Consider the following 13317-nt stretch of genomic DNA (forward strand, 5'->3'; position numbering starts at 1 on the left):
ATACAAAGTGGGACAAATGAGTTAGCATGATGGAAGGAGGCAGCACGCCTGTCCCTCAAGTGCTTGATAATCAATGTGAAAATTGTGCATAAAGAGTTAAAACAGAGCATTAACATATAGGGTAAAAAGGAGAGACAAGTAGCTCATTGAGTGGCGGATTTATACAATATAAGACCACAAAAACTGGGATTAATCACGACTTCCGTCCTTAACCAAATTGTTTGACCTTCTGCAAATATTTTATTTAAGCAGTCCCCTGTTTTCTTTATTTTTCCATGTGAAAGCCCCTTCAAATATCTGAGCTCTTAATACAAGGCAAAAATATGTTTTATTTAATTTACTAGACTATCACCAAGACCACTGGACTTATGCAGCACGAGAGGGCCAAATAATGTGGCAGGGTTGAGTAAATTGTGTGCCAAGAAAAGGCTAATTATGTGGCATAGAATGGCACATTTTCTAATGTTATTACCCCATTATTTCGCCATTTCTACACTGTCTGGACGTTGTTTGCACCTCAGCAGAACCAGTTTAACACACAAATGAGCAACTAAACGGTGACCCATCAACCTTTGCAAAGGGATTCCACTGTGCTGCAGCACGTCACACTGCATTTTTAGTTACTTTTGAACCGGTTTTGCTATCAATTTTTTGGGTTAAAATCTACAGATTATGAAGAAGATGATTTATGTTGCAAATGCGGCAAATCCATAATTATGCAAAAAGGACCACGGCTGTACAACCACATAATTCTAGTGGCCCTGACAATAATGTTGCTCTATCTTTAAGAATGTGAGCCACATACAACTTACTAGCCTCTAAGTTCTCAAACACATTGCCAGGGCAAGACAGGAATAGTTCTAAATTTATGTTTAAAACGCTCACTTTTAATCAGTGCCCCTAAGTGCAGTAATATAATGTATAGAAGTTTGAATCACCTTCAAACTCCTCACCCACCCTCACAAAGCACTGCACAAAACTGGACCAGAATACCTCTCCTTCTACACCCCTATCCGGCATCTCTGCTCTTCCGACCTCACCCTCGCAACCGTCCCACACATCGGTAGAACTACAACCAGAGACAGATCATTCTCGCACCCCGCCGCAAAGACGTGGAACACTCTTCCCACCCACCTGCATGAGACCAAAGACCTCCTTACCTTCAGGAAACTCCTCAAGACCTGGCTGTTTGACCAGTAGCAGCACCCCTACCCACTCCTCCCCCCCGAATCGCCTTGAGAACCTCATGGGTGAGTAGTGCGCTTTAAAGATTTCTGATTGATTGATTGATTGACCTATTAATGTCAAAGTTTATGCATAGTTAAAGAAAGACACGTTTTGATTTTGCCTGATGTTTGTGGCATGATTGATATGGTTAACATTTCAGGGCTCAGCTGGTACAAAGGGGAACACTAACAGAACAGGCAGCACGGAGTGCGCTAGTGATCTTTATCTTTTTAATTATCATCCCCAGGAGTGGAATGTGTGAGCCATGAACAGCAGAAGTTGGCCGTAACTACAAACAATATCCAGAACACTGACTTTAAAGGAAACATCACTGCTGCTGTAACCCTGTATCCACAGCTGCTATCTCCAAAACGGATGCAGCAACTTGCGACCCTCTGCAGGCCCAGTGCCGCAGAAGAGGAATACTAAAATGCTGTTATCCTCTTCCACCGTGGTTTGCTTCTCCACATAAGATCCTAGCCAATGCTGCCTGTGCTTGTACAAGTGACCGTTTTTAAGTGCTGCAAATATTTTCAAAGCAGCAGCTCTCAATAGTCTTTAAAGTGACGTCTAAAGTGTGTGCGCTTTACGATCAAGCCTGCGCTTAGGAAATTAATGGTGCACGCAGCTTCCAGCTTTTTTGTTGTCGGGTGGTGGGGAGCATGGTGGTGTGAGGATGAGGGGGCCTCGACGTCTAAAACAGTTTACATGGGGGGCTCAGCACTAGAGAGAACACTGCTCACAAGTGTGCCAGCAGATGAGTTGCCTGGGCCAGATCCCAATGGGGGATTTCTGTCCTGACAATGACGTTATCATGCTACAGGCATTACAGGAAATTACTGACTGAACACTGCTTGACGTACTGCTTTATTATCGATGGTGGGCCACTTGCACAATATTGCACAACCCACTCCCACAATCCCCTCTCCCACTGCATGCACTTTACGTTGTCCTAGCCTCTATTGCTCCTAGGTGAATAATCATCTGGCTGTACTCCACTATGCAAGACAAGGCATCAGTGGTCAGCTCTATGGCAAAACTTGAATCAGAGATGGACCTCAACTCTAAACAATCCAATTACCAAAGGCACTTCTCCTGTGCACAGACCAGAGCCCTGTCGCCAAACTATAGGTTGCATCTGATAAATGTTTAATATCTCCACAAAATGTACCATACCCCGGCAATGCTATATAAAACAGAACTGACGAGGGACTCACGATGTGCGTTCTGTGGTGTTGATCGTGCAGGCATAATTAATTTAGCCTGGACCCTGTTTACAGTTGCTAAATTCTGGGCACTAGTCTATGACTGCATTGATAAAATAACAAACAACAATGCTCAATGATGTTGGGGTATGTTAAAGACATTCCACCTGCTACACACAAACTCACTGCTATGCAGCTGGCTTAATGCGATGGGCATTGCAATGGGGTGGTGGAACTTGTTCCCAAGTCAAACGCTGACGTAAAGATGTAGTATAGTGTCAGGAATAGCTTGATGATTATTGGCCATTAATGCTGACAAAATCCTGCCCAAAGGATACGTGGGGCTATTCGGTATGTATTTGGAAGTGCGTGCTGAGAGCGATCAAGGATTGAGTGGGACTGCTGAAGATGGCCATTAACTTCGGAAACACTTGATCAATTATGAAGCCCCACAATTTACACTGTCCACCTAAGGGCCTGAGTTGGTGCACCATTGCTAAACTCCTATATCATAGCTAACTGCATGTAACCTGTTACTTCTATAAAGACTTGTGTTCTGTGAATTACATTGAATTTACCAGGATGTGATTTAGTATTGAGCATTAAATGAGATTAATGCTTGTGGTAAAATGTCTGTGGCTGAACTATGGCATCAACCTTTAAAAAGCCCAATTAAAAAGAAAATACAACAAATCTTTTTGTTATGTTTATTAACTACTGAGGCAATTTGGTTTGGCAGCATGGGCAGTGATCAAACTAGCGTATGAATGCTTAAGATCTGTAATTGAAGTCCTAAAATCTGCTGCTAAGGAGACAAGAGTTTCAACTGAAACCTTGTTCCATTTTTGGAAGGGCACTGATCAAAGCTGAACTGTTTAGTTTGGAGGGTTGCTTATGTGAACAAGTAAAAGGCAGTCTGAAATATCTGACCAGAGGACACTTATTAGGAAAAAGTCTTAATTGCTGGCAAGTCTGTACAGATTACATCCAACATATGGCCCCCATATACGAGTCAAAACTGTAGGAATTCTCTTGAGATTATCAAGAGAAAACATGTTGAGGAACCTGGCTGGAAGAGGATTATTAGGACTGTTGGGCCTGGCCCTTTTTGCACAGTCATCCCCAAACTGTTTGCCTTACTCCTCCTATTTTTATGACATTCTTTTTATTGGCTCTAGGACTCTGGGCACTGTATCACTGCTAATCGGTTCCAAAGTATATATGCTTTCCCTACAACTTGGTGTAATTGCTTTACACCTGTTTGGCTTATTTAAAGTACCTGGAAGCCTGTAAGTCCCTTGCAAAGTGGTATACCATATACCCAGGGCCTGTAAATTAAATGCTAGTAGTGGGCCTGCAGCACAGATTGCCCCACCCACAGAAGAAGCTTTCCCAACATGTCTCAGGACTGCCACTGGAGGGACTGCGTGCGTAGTTTACCACGACACTGACTTGGCAAGTCAAACTACTTGCCAAGGCCTAAACTCCCTTTTTACTACATCTAAGTCACTCCGAAGGTAGGCTCTAGATAGCCCTATGAACAGGGTGCTGTGTTTGTAAATTATAGGACATATGTCTTTATGTACTACATGTCCTAGTACTGACAAACAGCCTATTTAGTTTCTCAGTACTGTGAGTGCTGCATTGGAAATGCCCTGAGGTCTAAGTGGCATCTTCTGATCAATGAGGAAGAGAGTGGGTGTGTATAGTATGTTTGGAATGGTAGTGAGAAATGCTGACTACTGTGTAGGTGGATTTTTATAACCATTGTAGAAATGTCACTTTTAGAAAGTGGGCATTTCTCTGTGCTTTTGCAGCTTGATCCACGTCTGGGGTGGAGTGACAGCTGGGCTTTGTGTATACTTTTCAGAAAGCCAGTACACAGGGAAAGTGAGGTATAACAGGAGTATATCTGCATACTGAGTGGTCTTTCTGAGCTGGGAAAGTTACAGGCAGAGCACACATGCATCTGTAAAGTCTGTGCCCTGACCTCACACTAAGGAGGAGAAGGTGACATTCCTGGAACTGGTTAGTGCTGGCTGAAGCCACCTTTGTGGAAGCTGAGCAAAATGAGTATAAGTAAAAAGGGTTGTCCCCCACATATTGACACACTACTGGACTAGGGAGCTGGGCACTAGATGCTGAAAGGACTCGCTAGGAACCGCTTTGGGGCTGCTTTGCTATGGGCCTGACCTATGACCTGCTAGGTCACTAGAAGGACTGCCACTGTTCCTCTAAGGATCCTTGTACTGGCCTGCTTGCCTGAGTCCTGCAGTCCTGTGCCCCTACAGCTGTCCCCAAGGGCTGGTTGGTGTGCCCCCATCAGCCCTGCACATGTGTTGCTTTTGTGCAGTGTCCTGAAGTGGGGCACAAGTAGAGTGGCCTACTTTGGAGCATGTGGAGAGTGCTCTAGGGGCCTCAGTGCATGAAGAGCATTTTATTTCATTTCCCTGGCAGAGCACCAGGAGCACTCTAATCTTTTCCCTACAGCGCATGAAGGGTGCTGTATTTCCTGGTGTGAATCCCACATTACTATGTCCACCAGCACAAGTGGAGCATCGCGTCATTATCCCTGGAGGCCCCTGCAGGGAAAACAGTGTCTCCAGCCAGCACCACACAGCGCTGGGTCCTTGAAGTAGCTGAATAGCAGCATGTGGGTTCTTCAGCATAGACCCCAGGCCAGGGGGTGGCAACGTGCAACCATCCCTGAGTTGAGAGCTGGACAAGGCGCCCTTCCTTGATGCACAGCACTGAAGCCAGCCACGGAGGGTTCCTCCTTGCAAGGCACCATACAGATGGAAGTCCTTGAAGTATCCTGGGAATGGAGTTGTGCTCACTGAGCACTTGGTGTCTGCCCGCGGAGGGCAGAGAAGGATTGTGGACCACCAGTGGGTCCCGGGAGGCTGACAACAGAGCCTGGGGCGAGGCAGCACTAGAGGAGACGCCACTGGGCAGGCCGGGGACGAGCATTACAGCAACTGACGAAACCCTATTGGTACGAAAGGGAGGTCCTGGTGAGGCCTCCCCGTGCACTCTGTAGAGGGGAGGGTGTCCTCCCATCATTTGTACCTCCCTTTAAGGGGAGGCTTGGCCGTCCCATGAAGGCAGCTGCCACAAAAGTCGACGGGTAGCTCCAGTGCAGTGGACTCCTCAGGTGAGGCCTCATGGTAAGGAGCCCACATCTCCTGAGTGTTCACCAGTCCGGACGAGGCAGGATATTTTTCATGTTGCGACCCGCATGAGAGAAGCTGGGTCGCTTTTCTGAAGAAAGGGGGTACCTCTGAGGGTCATTTTGCGGCCCTAATATACCCAGAGCACGGGAACTCCTGGTCCCGACATTGTGGGCAGGGACCTACTAATTCGGTTGCCCAAGGAGAGCAGGTGCACGTTTGTCCGCCTGTAAGACAGTGTTGTTGGGGGATTAGCTTGTGACCTGCATTACATGCCTGTGTCTCATTTTTGCCCTCACTGGTTCAGCATTTCTCATGCCCTGATTTATGTTGTTCTATGATTGGGGTGACCAGCATATTTCAGGGTCTATATTGCCTGTTTGAGGGAGGGTGCGCTCTGTAGGACATGTGCAATATGGAAATGTTCTTTTTATTTGCATTCATGATAAGGTCTAAACATTCATGATATATTTTTTATGACGTGTGTTTTTTGTGGTAATGACAACTTGACTGCTGCTTGTGTTGCAGAATAATAGTAGCCTATATGTTTACCTAGCTGCTGCTTGCTTTTGCTGAGTACTAGTGACCTGTGTGTTGTCCTTACAACTACTTATGTAGCAGGGAATTACTGATAGATGTCATGTTTTTTCTAATGATGTGTTATGCAACACAGTTTATTGTTATATAATTGTTGTGGCGTTTTCTTTGTGGTGTAATTATGGTGTCACGTGTGTTGTGCAAACACTTTACACATTGCCTCTGGGATAAGCCTGACTGCTCGTGCCAAGCTATCAAGGGGGTGTGCAGGAGTTATTTTGGGTGTGTAGCTCCCTTGCCCTGACTAGAGTGGTGGGTTCTGCCTGGCTGGCCGAGGTGCATATCCTAGCCAACCAGAAACCCCATTTGTAACAAGGATGAATAAAATGGATGTTTAAATATCCTAGCACAACTTTAAGGCTTTTTGCAATAGCTCTGTGGGTTATAACTGAGGCTGAAAGGTAGTTTACGTAAGCCCTAGCTTAGGGCAGTCAGCATACTAAGTCAACCAGTAATGCTGATTGTCAGAGATTCCAGATCAGGGGTATAATTAGCATCAATTTGTGAGCATTTAATACTGTTCCTGACAATAAAAGCTAGGTTACTTCCACGCTTATGTGGTCGATGCTTTTCTAACAGTTAATACCTTGGTGGAGTAATGATATTGTATACATTAGCTTTGTGGTCGTTGAACCAAGTTTCAATGATACAAATAAGATCAAGTGCAAAGTCAGTGATTAGGTTCCTTTTATCAAATGAGCTTTTAACTGAAGTATGAGTATATATTAGCAAGCCCTGCAAGCAATGCTACCTTTATTCCTCAGGAAAACAGCACCATAGGTTTATCAATAAACAGATTAAGGTCCACTAACTTTTGTTCTATTTTGATGTTAAGCACATGAAAAGGAGAAAAAAGACTTGAGCTATTATTACAAGCGAACTAGTTAAATACAACATGTGTGTCAGCTCCTGTTAAGGCACATCTCACATTTATAGATTTTCTGATCTATAGGGGTAAAAATACACACTATTGCATGGAACATGGAGATTTTAGTGCGGTAAGCACTAAAATCTGCATGATATGTCCCAAAAACTAGTAATTTGGTGAAACCTATTGCACTCGATAAATTCCGACCCTGTGGATCTGGATTTTATCCGGTCAATAAAAATCACACCATTTAATAGGCCACTCATAGCAAGGATATCAAAAGAGTAGATTGGGAGTAGAAGTGGGTAGCTTACCAGATGGCTCTGAGAAATTGCATTGTATTGTATTGTGCGCCGGGCTCTGTTTGATCACAGACCAGTGCCGATGGGCTTGACTTTGGTGCGGCACGCCAGGACTCAGGGAGTGGACCTGCCTGTCCCCTCTGTGAACAACTACCATACTGACTAAAATGGTCGCTGCTAGTGTAGTGTTAAGGAAAAATGGTAGCACCTTTTGCATAAAAAACACCAATGACGACTGTCTTTAACAGACACCAACATTCCCCTAAATCAGCAATTAATTTACAAAAAGAAACCTCAGTAAAATAGATTAAGTGACAGTTTGACGAAGTCATTCTAGTCTATTTTCTGAAAAGCGTTGCAAAGTACAGTAAAATCAATAAAATAGCAGAACATCAGCAACTCGTAATAAAATTAAGATATGCGTACAGAACGTGGACGCGCAACGGAACTCATTAAGTACCTACCTGATTATTCTCTCCAAGAACAACTAACGCACTGACCAAAAAGACCGCCATCCGGGTTCAGGAAAATAGAAAATGGTATTGCAAGCATATGCCACAAAAAAAAGAAAAATAAGAAAACGTGGCACTGCCCAAATGTATTACCCATATACTTGTAATAAAAAATTATAAGTGTAGCAAAATTAACCATTCACTGCAAATAGTTTTAAAATATAACAGCATGGATGCTTATTACCAGGGAGATACAGAAACTCGTTAATTTTAAAGTACACCGCCGGAAAACATGCTTATAGATGCAAGATATACAGTAATTTGGAGACAAAGATAAACACAACCAGAAAAATAAAAAGCTAAAGACTGTAGAGAAAAAAAACTTTTGAAAAGTAAAGCATTGGCCCACCAGTCATGACAATGAAGTGTACTTATTTTAGGTGAATGTGCACAATTGATGAGGCAAGGTGCAATCCCTCAAAGAGCAAGAGTTGCTTAAGTGAGCTGACCCACTATTCATGCTATATTCTGTGTTGTGTGGAAGCAAACTGTGAATGACAGTTCAATTAACTAATGGATGAAACGGGCTACCCAAAGACCCCTAAAGCATGCATTAATGTATGCATTTTTTATGTATTATTGTTTTTGATTATATACAGTTAGCAAGACAATCATGCTGTCCAAATAGTGTCCTAAAATGCTTCAAGTAGGTGGGCTATTTTGCCTAGCTACGTATAATTCTCTTTCAAGAAATCCACATACCCTGGATCTGTGACAAAATACATACGTGTATCTTTTATGCACAAATTTAAATCCTTTTGTGAATTAGGTATTTTATATATAGAAGCTTAGCATCACCAGTGGTTCAATTGCAAGGGGCGCACTGTTTTCAATTAAATGTTATAGCACATATATACCCGCCTAGGGACATAGCTTAGAGTGCTGGGCTGCCACCTCCATAATGTTTTAAATGTTGAGGTCATCATCAGGCATCTAAGACCCAATGAGAAACTCTGGTAAGGCTGTAATGCTGAGGTTTCTTTAGCAGAAAAAATGGCCAGAATAATAGGCTAATAATGACATTATCATACCAGTTGTATAATGAGATAAAGTTAAGTAAATACATGCAAAACTGGTATTGCCCCTCATGTTCAATACAGTAAACTCCAGTGAAATCAATGCTGTGTAGGGAGCCACTGAAGCAAGTTCTGCAAGAAAGCATCCTTCACCAATAAAGCCACAACTGTCTGTTTCCAATTAAGCTCATTAGGCCAATGCAAAGGTGGGAGTATTCGATTAATTATGCAGGTTCCTATTAAGAAGGCTTTTATCAGTCCCAGCAGCTCACTTCCAATTACTTAACAAATGGAAGGCCTACTAAATATTACCATTCAACACGACGAAATCACTTGTTTCCTCACAGGTGCTCAATAGACTCGACTGCTGTAATAATTTTCTGCTGGGCCTGTCCAGCAAATCCACTGACAGAAAAGGTTCTAAACCTTGCTACCTGCACACTATTCAACCTACCTAAGCACATTCCCACCTCCACCTACTGACACCAGGCAGCTGGAATTCCACCAAACATAAGGATATACACAAATGTACAGATATTACTGCTATTAGCCTTAAAATCAATAAATAATTTGTCAACTAGCCATCTCTCTGACAACTTTTCACGCTACACATCAACTCAATACAGCAAATCCACTAATCACGATTTGTCTAGGCTCAAACTCGCATCCAATTTTCAAGCATTCTACCTGTTGGGCCAACTAAGCGGAAACGCAGTACGGCCCATCGTTCATGCCGTTGACTCTTTCAAGTTTTCAGATTTACACTGAATGACACATTTGAGCCAAGAAGAAGCTTAAGATGGATGACCACCAACAATCATGTGAATGTGTAAATATTAGGCCTCTGACTTACAGTTTTGTTCCTAAAGTCAGTCATAGGATACATGTTTTAGATTTGTCTATGCAACCAAATTCACTCATTGGCACATCACACCTACATTCGTATTTCCTCCAACTATATAAGAGACATTCATTTATTTGATACATAAACATTTTAGGCTGCTTATAAAAATTTTTAAAAAATAAACAGCAGCAGCATCGTTTAGCGCTTTATGAGACACTGGCATCCCAGATTAAAGGGCAATAGGATGGTGCATTAATTAATAGAATTTATACACCACTAGTCTACACCCAGAAGGTTGTCCTGGCAAGCAAACATGGCTCAGTAAAATACATGAACAAATGCTAGGAGTGGCCCAGGCTATTTATTGGGTCAGTCTTATCATTGACTTGTAGTTCATAAAAGCTCAGTATTAATTACTTGTTAATACAATTGCCTCAAGGTAATTGGTAGCTCAGAATCATCAGTGACTGAGTATAGGTCGGCTGAGGAGAAACAGAGCTCAGAGAGGTGAGAGACACGTAGAACAGAATAGTAATTCTAGTAGCATTTTGTTATCGGAATCAGCAGTTTTGATGACGACTTGTTCCCTGGCACAGAAACAGTGATGAGCAAAATATCGCCTGGCATTAATGTTATTTACCCTGGCATGTGATTCGTGATGATTTATTGTTTATTGAAAACAGTGTATAAATTAGCCACAACATTTCTGCTGCACAGGTCTCCATTCTCTCATGAACAACTTAATGTTGGTCACAAAAATGCCTTTGCAACTAGAGAGTAGTGCCTGTAAATAAAGCGGTAATTATGTGACAAATATCTCTAAAATCAACAACTGTTTAGCCAATACATGGGTAAACATTTGCTGTAAAATGCACAATTTGGCACAATTTACTAAAACATTTCTAGGAAGGGTCTCTGACAATAGTGTTGGTATTCAAATATCCCAAGTTAAGATCTAGTATGGGTTAGTGTCCTCTAGAGCTTGTAGGGACGTTGTTGTATGTTATTGTATCTGAAATTGCCTGTGGGCCATAGCCTGCTCTTAAAAAAATGAAACATAAACATCTCAATGTCCTTTAAGGAAAACAGGCTGCATTTAAAAAAAGATTGCTTTATTAAAAATCTATCACAGACATGTTGGTCTGCTGACGCTAGCGGGCCACCATTCTATGATGGCCATCATTCCAAATGGGTTGCATTACTTTGCTAATATTCATGAGGTAGGTTGATTTGCAGCTCACTATCAATTGCTATTTAATAATTAATTAATTAATAATAATTGTAAATGTACTTACATTAGGAATTGGAGTTTCCTAATTGTGATTCAGTAAGAATCACAATTAGGAAATCACACTCCCTGCTTATTTTACATACTGCCCAAAGTGCCATAAGTAAGTTTTGCCCTAGGACTCACAAAAAGGTTCAGACAGACCTGAGTATAGGTATAATAATATAGCAACCTTAAAGAAGCCGTCATTGACTAAATAGTCATCAAGAACAAAAGTGGAACACAAGAGATGCAGAGGCTCCCATGAAAATGATGACGCTCAAGGACAATTGCCAGGCATTAAGATAAAAATGAGGGGGGAACCAATTGCATTCTTACAGATAGTAAGTCAAAGGTGATTCAAAAAATAAAACTCAACATCATGCAGGACTCAAAAAGGTCTCCAAAATCAACATTTCAGACTCCCCGAAATGTTGGTGAAAGACAATTTACCTGGTAAACTGGCTCAGCAAGTTGGCAAGAAAGCTCACCATGTTAAATGCTCAAACTGCTTGAATTCCAACAAGGCCAAACAACCTTTCATTCTTAACAGAATGATATAGCAAGCAACAATAAATTGGGTCATAATACCATCTGTCATTCATAGTGGTTAGAAACTGCAGAAATGAGGTATGGAACACTACTTATGATACAAGTTACTATTAGTGGAAGGCCGTGTTACTTGCTGTTAGGCAAGGTAGTCTATAAATAGGCAGTCACTTAGGATACAATCGGTATGAAAATGCCAGCTAACTTTGCTCTCCTCTTGGTAAGGGTGAAAGAAGAGGTTCAAAATATCACTTTTGATCCACAAAGCTGCAATACTATTTTATACATTTTGGTACTCGTAGATTACACTATGGCTTTGCCTGCCGCAGTGCCTACATTTATTGTTGTGTTAGATCTGGAGATTCTAAACAGCTCTCACTCAAAATTCATGACTAAGTGGGTAAACACATCTTCAAATCTCTTATCACACTCATTTGGAATCAGAAGTCAACATGTTCCTGTGCAAAAGTTATAATAAGTTTCCTCAACAGTGTGTTCAGTTGTATAAAGATTTAAACAAATTATGTTGTTCAATAGATTTTCTTCCATGGACACTATTCTCCTCAGAAAAACATCTGAATTCAGAATGTCTTAATCAAACATACAGCACACATTTCATACATGTTGCATTGACTAAACAGCTCCGCAAAAAATGGACAAACTTGAAAAATACAGGTGGAGATCCACTCTGCCTGCATGCACCTATTCATCAACGTTCCCAGAAGTATGTCTGGGAAGGTTTATCGGGCTTCTGGGAGGGTCAGGTAACTTTGAAAGTGGGATCCTATTTCTGCAGTGTAGACTGTCCTCCATAGCAGAAAGGTCCATATAGGGGGAATAAGATCCCTTGTGTAAACATGCATGTTCTTTTGTCTTCTTGGAAAATATGTTTCTCTGTAGAAAAACACCTTCCACTATGCCCCCAACAAATCAGGATGGTGATCCGCTCCCAATCCCAAACCAGAAGGGGAATTACACAGGCCCTTGGCAGGGGGGTAACGTAAAACCCTTTCAGAAGCAAAGGAGAGGGGAAAAAGCTTTGGAATGTCTACAAACAGAAAGGTTTGTAGGTGTTCCCAAAGTTCCAAGGTAAACTTTCCACTTTCCATTCCGTCAGTGGGATTTATGACTGCAGAGATCTTCACACTTGTGTTAGATGCTTTTTTTTCACCAACATGAACATGCCAGGATTTAGTACCTTTGTAAACTTCTGTTTAACTATACCCCTATTAGGGTGATATTGAAATAAAATTACCTGTCAACATATGATGAACAGGAGCTGCGATGTTAACATCTTGAAGGTGCTCAAGTGTCTCTGTGTGGAAGAGGCGCAGCGCTGACCCAGACGTGAAGGCAATCCAGATGCCAACTCCAACAACAACCATGTGAGAAATCACCATGCCTTCTTCATGATGGGCATCAAACTGGCGCTATAAGCCATAAGGAATTTAAAAAAAAAGCAAGCATAGACATTACAAATAAAGAACATTTGAAACCAATCATGGAAAAAATGAATACTATAACATCATTGTTGATAAGCAGGAATACACTGGTATTGAGGTTGCTAAGGCATTTTGTAAGTGTGCTTCTAGGGGGTCATTATGAACACGGTGGAAACAACCGCCGTGTTTATGCTGGCAGTCAAAACACTGACCGCCAGCGACCCCGGAACCCGGAAAAGGCTGGCGGGAAATTAAACATAATCCGCAGGGTTGCGCAGCTACCCTGGCAGATTGTGTTTCAACCAGCCTGGCGTGGCT

At 42.1% G+C, this 13317-nt stretch overlaps 1 protein-coding gene across 3 annotated transcripts in view; it reads right to left on the bottom strand.

The window, feature by feature from the left end:
• ARHGEF10 (Rho guanine nucleotide exchange factor 10) overlaps positions 1–13317 on the bottom strand; it is a 949815-nt gene that overhangs the window by 151318 nt on the left and 785180 nt on the right. For all 3 annotated transcript variants that reach the window (XM_069235817.1, XM_069235818.1, XM_069235819.1), the window contains one exon: positions 12813–12987. In XM_069235817.1, coding sequence (XP_069091918.1) covers positions 12813–12987 — 175 coding nt within the window. The remainder of the gene's footprint in view (positions 1–12812; positions 12988–13317) is intronic.

This window comes from Pleurodeles waltl, chromosome 5 (assembly GCF_031143425.1).
Source record: "Pleurodeles waltl isolate 20211129_DDA chromosome 5, aPleWal1.hap1.20221129, whole genome shotgun sequence".
NCBI lineage: Eukaryota > Metazoa > Chordata > Amphibia > Caudata > Salamandridae > Pleurodeles > Pleurodeles waltl.